Raw genomic sequence first — 14,672 nt, forward strand, 5'->3', positions numbered from 1 at the left:
AAGTCTAGGCACATTCATCCAAACTGTTACAAGTTTCAAGCTACTAAGAGAGCAAACAAACCAAAAGTACATGTGTCTCAAGCACAAGATCCTATGGTACTCATTGGTGAATTGGTAAAGGCTCTAAACCTTTATTCAAATCCTGGAGTTGGAAATCATTCTCATGTGAATAAGAACTCCAATGCTCGACATGCATCTAAAAAGTTTTGGATGCAAAAGGCTCAATCAAATTGAGTCTTTTTGACATGGTCCTTGTGCTTCGTTGCTTTACTTTTTGTGACCTTTGTTTTTCTTTTGTTTCTAGGATTTGCATTGAATTACATTCATGCATTTCATTCTAGTTTTTTTTTTTATAATAAAAAAAAAGGGAAGAAAATTGTGTTTTGCATTTATCTTCTTGGTTTTGAAAACAAGGTTGGTTAATTTATTTTCACACAACATGTCTATGTACCTTTTTAGCTTGGATGAGCTTATTTCCTGCACCTTTTTAGTTAAAGCTTTGAAGTGCATGTTGTGTGAGAAGATTTTGTAGTTTTTGATTACTTTGTCTTGATCTTGAAGTCACATGTCTTTAACTGTCGGACTTAAACCTTTTGAGAAAGGTATAAATAACCATCTCACCACTATTCACTAGCCAATCAAGAACACCTTAGTGCATATCGTAAGATTTTTTGCTCGAGAAAGTGTAGCACATGAACAAAAAGAATATAAGGTGTAGCCTCTGTTTATATGCTTAAAATTTGGTGTGTACATTATTAGACTTAATGCTAAATCATATAAATAAAATTGGTGTATACATTATCCCAGCTATTTTTAATAAGTTTCTGAACAATTAAAATTTGTGTATACAATATGAGGCAAAATCAAGAAACTTACATGATTGCAATCTTATGATTTAGAAGATGTGAGAGTTATATGATGTAACTCTTTAGGTGATAGTCTCTTTCAAATTCTTTGTGATGAATTTTGTAGACTTTGTGGTTGATTTCTACTTACATATCACCTCACATGTATCTCAAGCTTTTTGCTAGTTGCACACACTACACAAATTACTCTTTGCTAAACTTTGTACATATTATTGTGTGTGTTTTTGGTCTGACCAACCAAAGTTGAAAATGCCTTGAGTTTTATGCAAAATAGATTTGATGCTTGAGAATTCACGGAAAATGCTTGAAAATCTTAATTTTGGGAAAACTGGGTTGAAAACATCTGTTTTTGGAAAGCTTTTCATCTTATACTCATGCATTTTACTCATACTATTCAATGCTTTGAGAAGTTTCTGCATCAAATTGCTCTATTTTTTCAAAAACTGATTTTTCTAAAATTTCGACTAGTCGAACCTGTTTTTCGATCGATCGAAATTATGATTAAAATTTTGGTCAGCCTCTGTTTGTTTCAATCGGTGCTCAATTGGTATTGGATCAATCAAAGCATTTTCAACCAATCGAATGTTTTTTTCAATCAATCGAAAATTGTGTAGAGAATTTTTTAAAAGGATTGTTTTTCACGTGTTAAACTCGCTTTTCAAAAGTTTTTCAACTTTTTCTCTCTCTCTATATGACTCGGTCAAGGCTCCAATCACCATTTTTGTCATTTTCCTCCGATCTTTTTGCAAGGTTTTTCTCTCCCAAGGCCAGTAAGACCTTTTTACCCTTTCTTTTGCATTTTATTTCATAATTCATGCATATTTTCATGCATTTAAGGGTGATTTACAGACTTATGCATATTTTGGGGTTTTTGATGATTCAAGCCATCTTTTCTGAAATTGATCAATGGGTTTTTGTCATACTATGTTATAATCATGGTCTATGGTGTTTAATTTGATCAATTTGGTGTTTTGTGAGGAATTAAAAATTCCAGGGCTTGTATTTAACTAAATTGGGGATTTTGTTCAAATTGAGTTTGATTGATGAAATTGGCTTGTTGGTTTGATGCATTTGATCATTATAAATTGTTAACTAACTTGTGTGATGATCAATTGGTCAATTTAGTAAAAATTCTACAAGTGGTTTTTCAAAGTTTTGGAGTTTTTGTTATAAACTCTTTGCTCAAGCCAATTTTGTGATTCTAAACTTAAAAATTGAACTTGTTATCACTACATTAGAGCATACATCATGATATTTATCTGTACATGCACCATATAGATATTTTTTTATTTTTGTTGTGCTAACTTGCAATCTACCCTTGTGTTTTGTTTTGTTCTTTCTCATGTGTCTCTGTTCTTATTCTAGCATCATGCCTAGAAAGACTAGAGTCAATAGGTCATCCTCCTCTACTTCTGCCCCTTCCTTTGAGAGTGACAAATTCTTGAGTGCTAAGCACCAAGAGACATTTGAGAAACTTAACCTTAACAGAAAAATTTGGGCTAAGCGTAGGGTTTTGTTAGATGAGCTAGATCCTACCATTAGGGCTAACTTTGAGCGTCGGGGCTGGTTGCCACTTTTGGATTTTGATTCCCCCCCTCTAGCCATCTTAATTAAAGAGTTCTATTCTAACATTTCTATTCATGTCTATGATTCCAACACTATCCTTAGGAGTTGGATTCGTGGTGATGAGTACACCATTACCCCTTTGGTAGTGGCTGTTGCTCTTAGGGTGCCTCTTGTTCAGCATCCTGTTTACCCCTATGATGTGTCTCCTCTCCTAGACGACATCATGTCATACATCACTGGTACTTCTATCCGGTGGGGTTCTGATCCTCGAATCACTTCTGCTGAGCTTACTAAGTCTACCTATCTTATCTTTCGGATAGCGTGTCAGTCCTTGTGGCCTATTTCTCATCTACACACTATTCCTTTGGAGCGATGTACTTTTTTGTATGCTTTAGTTACAGATGCTCTTATTAGTTTTCCTCATCTGTTTCTTCGTTCTTTGAACGAAGTTTATAGGAGTTCCTCTACTGCTCATGCTCTTTTCCATCTTGTGTTCATTCATAGGATTTTGTTGTTTTTGGGTTTAGATGACTTTCCCGCTTCTGAGCCCGTACACATTATTGCTCCCATAGGTGCCACTTTTCTTAGACAGAGGGTTGCTCAAATGAGAGAGCGCTTTAAACGTCCTAGAGTTGAGCCTTCTAGTATCGCACCCCCTTCTTCTTCTACAGGTTTTCCTTCTGGTGAGGAGTTTGCTGATCCTGTAGGTGGTGGTGCTGCTGCTGTTCCTCCACCATCTACTTCGAATGACTTTGACATTTGTCACCTTGGAGACTATCGTGACCATTCAAGCGACTCATGGTCAGATTTTGGTGGACATGCTTGATGAGATCTATGCTTTGCGGGCAGATTTGGCGTTTCTTAGATGTTCGTCTTCGCCACCTCCTTTTGATGATGGATTCCGATTGCCCTTTGGCATTCCATCACAAAAAGGGGGAGTAGAGTTTTTGAGTTTTTTTGTAGTTAGGGGGAGATTTGATGAGTTTGTGAGTTTGTCTTTGTGAGCATGTGGAGATTAGATTGTATCTAGGTGCTTCACTTTGTATTTGCCTTTTTGGCTCTTGATGAATTCATGATAGGGGGAGATACTTTTATTTTTTTATACATGTTTCTTGGTTCACTTCTTATTGACTTATGTTTATGAGTTATTCATTGATATATGTCTATATTTTGTGTTTTGTGAAATCAAGATTTTTATTTTTAATTACTTGTATTTTCCACACATACGTTTATGCGTTTTGTTTAGTGTTTCAAGAAATATACAGGTTGATTCGATTGAGCTGCTGTCTACACTTGCAACTGATGGATAGTAGTTAGGATTGAATTTGATACAATGGGCATTTTTTTTTTTTTTTTGTAAAGGGCTTTTCTTTGTAAACTTTGAGCTATTAGTCGTGTTTTGTCATAGATTGCCAAATGGTGAGATTGTTAGGTTCTAAGTACTTAGAAACTTATGTATTAGAACTTTAATGTGTATTGTTGGCAAACCATGATCAAAACAGGTGTTTAGTCATGTTTTAGACTTGCTCAAAGTATGTTATTTATGTAAAGTTGGAATCGAGTTAACTACAAAAGTTACTATGTAAATCTGCCTGACTCGATCAATCGAGAAGTAGACTCGACCGATCGAAAGTCGTGCAGATTGTTTCTTCTACAGATTTTCCATTTCAGCCTTAAGCCCATATGACGTGTAGGGTTTTATGTTTTGCCTAAGTATAAAAGGCAAATCCTAGTCACATTTTTGAGGTTACTCATATTGCTATTTGTGTGAATCTCTTGTGAGATCTAAGAGGTGCTTGCCTTCACACAAGCTTAGAATTATCAAGAAGGAGATTTCTTCAAGAGCTTGATGATCATTCAGTTGCTACCATAAGAGCTTAAAGATACACAAGTAGGAGTGTTTGTACTTGCTGGAGAATCCAAGAAAGAAGGAGTCTGTGGTCTCGAAGCTTGCACGTGGTCGTGTCAGTAAGTTTTCTACTAGTGGGTAGCAATAGGATGTTAGTAGTCTAAGTTGCTATTGTACAAACTTCGATTCTTTCATAGTGAATTCAGTTTTACCTTAAGGATAGCTAAGTTAAATCCTCCCCAGATTTTTTACCGGTTTGGTTTTCCTGTGTCATCATATCTTTGTGTTTTTATATTCCGCACTTTACATTGATATAATTATATGATTGTGTTAACCTAGATCTGAAATTTGAACTAAGTAATAACTTGGCTCGTTAACTAGGTTAATCCAATTGTGCTTTAAATGGTCTAAATAACTTTACAGAAATCAATGGTTTAAAAAATGTGTAACTCTTATGGAGTTACATCAGGTGTAACTTGAATCTATCTCATATATATAGTTATTGGATTAAATTCATAATTTTCTAATAAATTAAACTTTTAGGACAATTGATAGTTTATCATGGTATCAAAATTTAAGATGATCATAAATTCAAATCATATCTCTACTTTACCTCCCATTTAAAAAAAAAATTTAAAAATCAGATTTATTGAATCACACTTATTTTAAAATATTAATTAAGTGATCATTTTAACCCAAAACACAAATTATGGTGATCTATAATTTTATGCGTTATAATTTCTATTGCGGCTGTAGATGGGCAAGGATTTGTTGCTATGGATGTAACCTTTTGTAACACAACCGGACCAAGAAAGGGCCAAGTTGTGTCTGTTCGAAATGGGCTAAACTATCCACATTTTATAGCTGTAATTTTGAAGGCTATCAAGACATTTTTTTTTTCTTTTGGTAAACATCAAGACACATTACATACCTATTCTTAAAGGCAATTTTATAAAGAATGTGATAACCATGGTACAATAAATTGATTTCATATTTGGCAACACAACTATTGTGTTCCAAGATTACAACATTTATCCTACCGTAATTATTGGGTACTCTCATAGTACTATAAATGCGTACTTTCGGTGTACCATAAATGTGTACTCCCTTCTCTCACATGAACTATGAATCCTACTAATTAATTTATGATGGGACCTACAATTAATGTGAAAAAGAATAGTACACATTTATGGTACTCCCAGAGTATCAATAATTTTCCTTTATCCTCACCTAATCACCTTCCATTGCATGGCAGTACCATTAATGTTATCACCGCACAAGGCAAAACAAACATCAAAATTTATACTAGGACTCTAGGGATTTAAATGGAAGAAAAACATATCTGCGGAGGCTATGGAAGGAGTATTACAACTGTTTATATGGAATCTTTTATGGATAGCCTAATTCAAACCTTTGGGTTGGCACACATGGAATGATTGTAGCTATGCTCTTCATACATTATATTATGCGGAACATGATAATACAGGGTCATGATCAGACACTAGTAACTGGGTTACAACTTACAAGGCCTGGTTTTCATGTCATATATGGAGATGAGGCTACTTATTTCATTGTGTCCACTTTAATGGTGTTTGGCGCTCACAAGTGTAGGCTCATTCTCTCAACTCTCAGGTGGGTGTGTTTCACTGTATAAATAGTGGGAAATGATGGGTATTTATATTAGGAAGAGGCTAGAAGCCTGGAACAGTAGATGATCTAATTAACTCATTACTCATTTCTATTTAGCACGAGCAATTAGATGGTGTGAAATTGACGGGCTGTGAAAAGAGTCCCAACTGCTTCTTACAGAACTACCATGTGTCAAGTTTAATGGGACAAATTTGAATTGGTGAGTGTTCATTCTCCAGCAGCATCAACTTAAACCATAAGCCCAACCCAAGTACAACCAAGCAATACATTGTTGATACGCAATTATTGTTGCTAACATTTATTGCTACTATGCTCTTATTGAACCACATCAACAATTACATCATTTAACAATTTTCAACATTCCCTCTTAATTTAAACTTTTTTTTTCTTATTAATTTACCAACTTATTATTATTATACTTTCTCAAACTCTTCCCCTCCCTTTTACATTTTCATGTATGCAACTGTTATGTCAACATTAAGTACTATTGTATTATGTGGGTTGAACTTGCACTATTGAAAACCAGGTAAATCCAACTCAAAAGTCGCATTTATATTGTCATATTGTCATTTAGTGAGTGGAAATTTTCTTTCAGTGAAAAATAATAAAAACGAATATATATTACTCTTAAATTTTAGATATATGATATAACACATATCGGTCAATGATGACTTCAAATAGAATACAATGGAAGAAAAGAAAACATATGGTCAATCCTACCTAATTTGTTAAGAATTCATAATTGACCAAAATTTTAGGACTAAGACTTCATTGTTGTTGTTGCCTGTTGGTCAAGGAAGATGTGTCACTCCCCCCATAAACAAAACAAAGATAGGGTTCAAAAATACCCAACCACCACACCATCCCAGAATCCTTCCAATGCTAGTGCTGCCACCCTATGACAACCACTATTATCACCACCTCTTAGTAAGACCCTTACTGGAACCACCGTGGCTAGTACTACTATCTGTAACCATTATCATTGGATAAAGAATACAACTACTTCGACTTGTAGAATAAGCTATTACCATAACAAAAGATAGCATACATTTACATAGTGAACGGAAAACGGCTGCTTGTGGCTCTACCCTCGAAAAAAGAGAAATTCCTAAGGACGGTAAAATGATTCTTGACATTACAAAATTGATCAGGTGAGTGTCAACTCATACCATTTAGAAAAGTGGATTCTCCAAGCAGCATCTCCAGAAATAGACAGTAAAAACCTTCACTGTCCACAAAGCCAGCCCAAATCATGCAAAATGCAGGCCTGTATGAGGCTGACAAATTGGTTCCCCCTTTCCCTTCTTTGATGTTTGGCAAAGTGACCATCTAAGTAGGGCTCTCTATTTAATTTCCAATACCATCTGATTGTTCAAATTCAGCATTCTTGAGCATCTGCAGTGCAATCAACTTATTATCCATAAATGTACAACTTTCAGCTGATCATCTACCAAAACGTTATGTCTTATAGTTGATCAACATAAAAAGAGCAATTTCAATAAAGGGAGAGGATTTGCTGCAGCCTTGTTTACAGCAATTGCTGCATATAGGGTAAGGTGGCAGCTAAAGAGAAGTGACAAGTGTCCAAGGGGCATATGCAATGCACACGACCAGCTTACCCATGATTTGCTGTCACTTCTCTTAGGCTGCCACCTTACCCTATATGCAGCAATTGCTGCATACAAGGTTGCAGCAAATCCTCTCTCATAAATATATCACAGGGCTTGTGTCACAATGATACTATTTCTGAGTGGCCTGTGGATCATCTACAAATCGCATCTATCTGTTCTGCTTGCATTTTTTGGTTGATGAGCTCTAAAAGTTGCATAAAGAAGTTATGCCTATTACAAGCCATGAAACAAGCAGAGAAGATCTATGCAGCTTACCTTTGTCATTGAGATCAACAGCAAGACCAGCACTCTTTGGCTGATTGTTGCTAGAGTTACTCAAGGCTGGTGGCAGTCCGTGCTGGGGTGGAGAGCTAGTGCTACTCCGGCTTGAATTTCCATTTGGGGTGTTTGTCCTCACTTGATGGTTCAAATACATCTCCAAGCTTGAAGAAGGCAATCCCGTACTTTTCTTGCTCTTTAATCTTCCCCTTAAAGAATGCAAGCAGAAAAATAAGGAAAATGATTTGTGATGGGATTGAAGGCTTGAAAAGAATCTCAGCATTGAAAGACACAAGGTGATCAATGTCATGCAATTATGGACAATTTATTCACATTAGTTACCTGTCTTTCCGCTTTTCAAGATATCTCTGCAGCGAGACTTTTCGGTTTGCCTGACCCTCTACATCTTAAGAAAGACCACCAAAAGTTTAAAGGCAAATAAATAACTGATAAGTCTCATACATTGTAAGGCAGGAGAGCTTCTTTAAAATATTAAGCCTCTGAATTATTATTATCGATCTCCCATAGCATGCACAGATGTCTCGTATAGGCACAGCTTCTATTTGCTTTCAAATTTATAGTAAAAGTATCATATCTAGGTCCTTGGATTATTGAAGAATTAGAGGTGGAATGAAGTAGAATGCTTTAAACTGCAGCACTGTGGCATACAGTACAAAGCAGGGAAGATTGTGTGGGCGTGGAATGAACAAAGAAATGGAAATTGTATACTCAGTCATGGAAGAAATGGAGGTGGAGGCTAACAGTTTGTGTGGCTGCAAAGATAGTTTTAGAGATGGTGCCTTACAATGCTGAGGTGACCGAGGACTAAAGCATTAGTGGTTAACTGATTATATATATACACGCATGTGTGTCGTTTTCCATGTCACTTAATAGTTATGATGCTAAGTTGGGCTAAGGAAACATGATTTTATTGCTGTATCTTGCTTATTGTTTTCGAAAGTGTAAAAAACTCTGTAAATGGTTTTAGTTTAATACAAAAAACAGGACCAGCCTCCTCTTGAAGGGACTTAATAGAGTCACCATTGGCCTTGTGGTCCGATAAACCCGTGATGCACTCATGAAGCCCATCATAGGAGGATATTGGTTTCAGGAAGAGAAAGGCTCCTCCTCAATTTTGTGCCAAAGCCCTCTCAGGCAGCAATAAAGAGTAAAACTTGGCCTAGGGGTCTTAACAAGTTCTAGAGAAAAGCCCTAAAATACGTTTCATTTTTCAGATAAGTAATAAATTTGATCGAAGAAGAGAAACTACCTCAAGTATAGATGAAGTGGTTTAAAAATTACAAAGTGAGATCTACAAACAAAAAGAAAGAGAATCAATGAAATCTTCAACAACCACTAAATTATTTATTTTTTAAAGATTGAATTACAGTTCAGAAAATATTCTTTACAGAATGGCCTTCTTAGACTTGGCAAATGGTCCCAAGTTTTTTTTTTCGATATACTCCATTAGAGCATGCAAGTGCTTAGTAATTAGCTATATATCACCAAAAACATGTATATCCTTGCCTGCCTTAATATTTATACAATAATAATTTCTTCGTGTAACAACAATTAACATCTATATATAATTTTTTCACCCTAAATGAGAACCATCACAATTATATGCAAACTATATCATGCTATAATAATGCAAGCAAACCAAAGTTTCTTACCAGGGTCACGAGTAATGTTCCCTTTCTCCCTATACTGCTGAGAATATTCTGTCATTTTCTCTGTGGAATCAACCAAAATCACCAGTTACCTAGCTATCAATTGCTCAAAAGTTACTGTTTTTTTTCATTGGTAATTTCAATATTATCAATTGTGAAAGAGTTTGAACTATCACAATTTTCACAGCCAGAAACATTCATCTCTTCTGTCAGCATTGCCAAATTGACTTATTATCAATCGCTCAAAACTCAATGAACTTTGAGGCAGTATTTTGAAAAACAATTAAACGAAGATCCAGGAAATTCATTTAAAAAGCTCTAGGTTGCCCCATTTTGTGTGCCATTGGCATCGGAGTAATGCATAGTATAAAAAAATGCAATGAACAAGACCAGTATAGCATGCCTATATCACGGAAAATAACTTTCCTCCAGACAATGAAGTCCTTTTTACTTTCAACTATTAAGATTGATTTTAAAAGCAGGGGAAATTACGATAGTGATGCTATCCATTTCCAAATATGAAAGATGGAGATGCCACTACCATTCCCTGGATTTACTTCTCTATTTAGCATAGTTTCAAGTACAGCTGAAAGCAACCCTGACGTAAGATAATCCATAGCATTCTAAAATTATAGCATCCAGAGAGTAAGCTAGCCCAAAAGTTTACCCGTTTGCGTCATCTGCGAGATTGTGGTACTAGGAGGAATAGGGTGATCTTTATCATTTGGGGCCTGTAAATGGTATGGAAAGGACCAAAGACCTCCAGGTCTACCAATTGTATCATCTTGAGGCAAATGAACTGGACTTGATGCTAGGTTCATGATTGCCCGTGCCTGCAAATCCAGATATTTCTGTATTGGATCACCAATATGCTACTGGAGTGTATCCAAGCAAAGAGAGAGTTAATTACCTTATCAGGGGGCACTCCCTCATACACGTTCACCTTGCCACAGTAGAAAATTGTCATTTGACCCGCTGACCCATTTGTTGCACATGGACTCCTGTGGGTACATTTTCCAAATACCTTTTTCTTAAAACTTATACAAAAATTAACAAAAGGAAATTAATTAAAATGAAATGTGGACTGAATTGTGCTGGTTAATATATACTATTTACATGTTATTTTTTTTCTCAAAAATTAGCCATAGAATCTGCACTTGTTAAATAAAACTCAATATATAGTTTTTTTTTTTTTTTTTTTTTGAGAAAATAAATATATAGTTAAATAATCAAAGTTTTTTTTTTTTTTTTTGAGAATCAGTTAAATCATCAAAGTTGAGTGATCAAGAACAATACATTCCAACAGTGCAAAGCAATGCTCACAATTACATGCTGTTCATCAAATACAAAACAAGTTGATTTCAGGACTGGTGTTTCCACATCTGCCAGATCATCAACATATGACTTTAAACTGCCATCAATTTCATAAATTTAGTTTAAAATAAAATAGTTTTTTTTTTAATTTAAAAAAAAAACGAAAAAGGAGGGGAAAAAACTATATCCTTCACTTGTCCTGAAACTCAGCAACAGAGAAAAAAGCATCAGTTCTTTCTCAAAGGTTCACCTGCTGACAGGCTATTTGATGAGCAGACACTGTTGCAATTTACAACAGAATACAGAAGAATAAAGAAGATGAGAAGGAAATATAAAGTTCTTAGACATACAAGCTCTGGGGGGTGGAAAATATTGTGAAACCCAACCCCATCTTTGACCTTAAAAGGAAATGTGAAATAAAGAAATTTAATCATTATGTGGAATCAAAAACTTGTTTTTGCTGATTATGAGCCATTTTCTAGAATAAATATTAACAAGTAAAGCCAAAATATGGTTTTCAGATAAGGAATTGAAAATGGGGTGAGATATTGCCCTACTCACAATGGTTCACTAAAATTAATTCAGACTGAGAGTAGAACAGTGCATTCAATATAATACAAGCTTTCATGATACAAAGGTTTTTAGTAAACAAACTGAAAAATGTTCTGACAACAAGCCACGCAGTTTCACTTTTGGTTAAGTCCCCTCATACAATTGCTTGCAGCCTTGCATCAAATAGTACATATACTAATCAACAGATAACAGTTTTATAACAGTACATATTGCCATTTCATTGCATAGTGGGGATGCATGCTGATAAGGCCACAGGAAATAATCGAGTATATAGTAAGTAATTAATACAGATATGTTAAAAAAAAGGGGGGGGGGGGGGGGACGATGAAACTGGCGCTATTATTAGGAAGTTCGTCCATTCAATGACCTATCAGCACCTAAGGTAATATTTCCCTGCAACCAGTTTTTGAATGAAAACTCAAGTAACTGCATCCTAGGGCCTATTTGGGAAGTAGATGACCACAAGAATATGCCAGTGTCATGACTGGTGCAGCCAAATACACAGACCTCTCCTTTGGGCGGACGACATGTGGTAGTCAACTTTATTCGAATTTCATCAATATTCTACTTTCTATCAGTTTAGGTCCAAAACTTAAGATGCATCACTATCTTGTCCATTGACAGGGCGAAAACAAGACATCTGATATATATCCAACTAAGTTCCCGCCCTACATGGTAAGGAAACTCCTATTCCAGCAACTTTGGCTTCATCATACCCCCCACACTGAACACCAACCATATTGTACTTCCGAATGAACTGGTACAAGCTTATAGAATTCGGAATCAGCATATCTGTGTTGGTGGGGTTCAATCTTTATTAAGCTCATCGCGTTAGGTTAAAACCCTCATACCTGTGTTTCGAATTAATAAATGGAAACCAAGACCCCTCTTATTGCTTCTAACTCCCCACATTCAGCTACCATTTTTGTTAATTTTAAACAAAGATAGAATTTTCCTCCAAATGAGTATCCACATGTACTTTTAGTCACATGACATATATAATTCTAGTAATGTGACTTGTTTAATTGATTTAATTAGTCATAAGATTTAGTAAAAGTGAATGGTCTCTCATGAACTTGGATTGATGGCACCATCAGTTCACTAAGTCACTAAGCATACATACATATTGCGGCCAAAAACATAACCAAATTTCACAACAATGTAAACCCGTAGCTCAAATCAAACAAATTCCAAGTAAATCCAAGTAGATAATTTATGCAGTAAGTGAAACATAATAAAAATAATGAAATTAAAATAAAAATAAAAATAAGACCTGGGACTAATGGCATTGTTATCAGTGTCGACACAGGGTGGCTCTCCTGAAGGACCCAATTTCGGAGGATCCATTCTCCCATGTGGCTCTTCCGCCGATACCGAAACCTGGACATCCAGACTCGGTTCCTCAACCGAATCAACCGAATTCGAAGTCCCCTGAACACACACACATAAACCCAATTATTCCCCCCAAAAAAAAAAAAAATTACAAACACTCCAAAAAAAAAAAGTCAGCGCATTTTCAACATTTATTAGAGTCAAAAACAAATAAATAAAACAACTAACTTTTTTTTTTTAAACGGTAAACTGATGTCAAATCTTAAAAAGAAAAACAAAAAAAAACATCCTTAAAATAAGAAAAAGAGTATAAGAGAGAGGCTGACGTGGCCAGGTTGCGATTGAGGAGGAACAACCCTCCTCCGAAGATTATGAGTGGCGGAAACGTCGTCGTCGTCGCAAGGTTCAAGGAGAGCTTTAAGGGAAATCACTTGTTGAATCGCCTGCGATTTGTTCCACGATGGCCTTCGCATTCCTGTACGTACGGACACGTGTGTCACTTTTTTTTTGTGTGAGAGAGTCTCATTATTAATAATCCTTATATTACTACTATAATAATAATAATTATTAAATTTAATCATATCCGCACTACTAATTATAAAACATTATTAAATAGAAAGTAGTAGTAGTAGGCGGTTTAGTTTATAGTTAAAAGAGAGTTGGAAGAGAGAGTTTAAAGAGAGAAGTTGAAGTTGAGGGAAGGTAGGTAGCGGAAAATACGGAGAGAAAGGGAGGACAAAAGTGGAAATAACAGGGGAAAGAAAAGAGAGCAAAAAAAAAGGAACCTTTGTCTTTGAGATATTTGCGGCAATCTTCGCGGGTGAGCTGAGAAATGTCTTCCTCAGTCAGCTGCTTTAGGGGTTTCTCCAGTATTGACCCATACGTCGTCGTAGCGGCGTTCATCGCTTCTGATTCGCCGCCGGTACCAACTGATCTGACCACTCACTCGCTCCCTAATTTTTTTTTTTTTTTTTGACAAAAAGGGTTTTAATAAAATGTAAAAAAAAAAATAATAATAATAATGGTTACTCTGTTTAGTGAGTGAGCGAGTGAGTGAGTGAGTGAGTGAGAGTGTGTGTGTGTGTGTAAAAAAATAAAATGTGAGTGTGTGAGACAGAAGTGAAGAAGTGAAGTGTGAAAGTGTGTGTGAGAGAGAGAGAGAGAGAGAGAGAGGCCGCGGCGTGTGAGTCTGTCTGTCTCCTCTTTGCTAGGGGCTCTTTAGAAGCTAGAATGCACCCTAGACTGCCACGTATGCTGCTCCTCTCTATTATATCATCAACTTAAACTTAATTAAACTCTCTCTCTCTCTCTTTCTTTTTACACTTTACTGTTCTTTTTTTTTAATCAATCATCATACATTATTTTAATCATATTTCTTAATGTCTTTTTTTTTTCAAAGTAAATATCTGATCTTGTGGCCTACACTACATGAATATTGAATAATAGAAAGAACGATCCAATTAATTAATGTGTGTGATGAATACCTGTCATATTTTATTACTACAAATCAGTTTGCAATTTACTTTTTCCTCCATAAATTATAGTCAGTCACATAAATTATAGATCTTTTGCAAAATTATTCCTATTTCTCTTTATTAAAAAGATGAAATACTGTAACGAATTATAATCACCACTCGTGTAAACTTATTGGGAAGCGAGTCGAATTGAATATTTTGTACAATATCGTCTGTATAAAGTGGAACCAGCAAGTGCTGTACGCTCTGAATAAGCTGTCTCGGACCAAACCGTTTTTTTTTTTTTAATGTTAAAAAATGCGGCATTTATTAAGAGTCTGTTTTGAGAAATATTTTATGAAAAAATAATAAAATAATTAATTTTATTAGTAATTTTTTATATTTTTCATAAAAATATAGTAAAAACTTTTCAAATATGATTTAATAACTGCCTTAAGCTTACCTATTAATATATATATATATATATATATTCCATATTAGGTGGTTGA

General features: G+C 35.3%; 1 protein-coding gene across 2 annotated transcripts; it reads right to left on the reverse strand.

Annotated features, from left to right (window-relative positions):
- Nucleotides 1-6,920: 6,920 nt before the first annotated feature.
- LOC142623139 (protein TIFY 4B-like) lies at nt 6,921-13,895 on the reverse strand. 2 transcript variants are annotated; one of them, XM_075796536.1, is made up of 9 exons: nt 13,495-13,895; nt 13,036-13,184; nt 12,651-12,808; nt 10,401-10,491; nt 10,158-10,323; nt 9,494-9,553; nt 8,163-8,220; nt 7,818-8,029; nt 6,921-7,326 (listed from the first exon to the last, which is right to left on the reverse strand). In XM_075796536.1, exons 1-9 carry the CDS (start codon nt 13,610-13,612, stop codon nt 7,310-7,312), a joined length of 1,029 nt encoding a protein of 342 aa, XP_075652651.1. In that variant the 5' UTR covers nt 13,613-13,895; the 3' UTR covers nt 6,921-7,309. The 2 variants fall into 2 exon arrangements, with proteins under 2 accessions (XP_075652651.1, XP_075652650.1); XM_075796535.1 differs by having other exon boundaries at nt 8,163-8,226.
- Nucleotides 13,896-14,672: the final 777 nt, after the last annotated feature.

Source organism: Castanea sativa, chromosome 2 (genome assembly GCF_040712315.1).
Source record: "Castanea sativa cultivar Marrone di Chiusa Pesio chromosome 2, ASM4071231v1".
Lineage (NCBI taxonomy): Eukaryota > Viridiplantae > Streptophyta > Magnoliopsida > Fagales > Fagaceae > Castanea > Castanea sativa.

What these genes read in the sequence shown, in the direction of transcription:
- LOC142623139 (XM_075796535.1), bottom strand. Translation starts at nt 13,612, where the DNA reads ATGAACGCCGCTACGACGACGTATGGGTCAATACTGGAGAAACCCCTA. An exon ending in AGGGAGTGCCCCCTGATAAG is followed by an intron (nt 10,324 to 10,400) that starts GTAATTAACTCT and finishes CTGGATTTGCAG; the next exon opens with GCACGGGCAATCATGAACCT. An exon ending in GAACATTACTCGTGACCCTG is followed by an intron (nt 8,227 to 9,493) that starts GTAAGAAACTTT and finishes GTCTTTCTTAAG; the next exon opens with ATGTAGAGGGTCAGGCAAAC.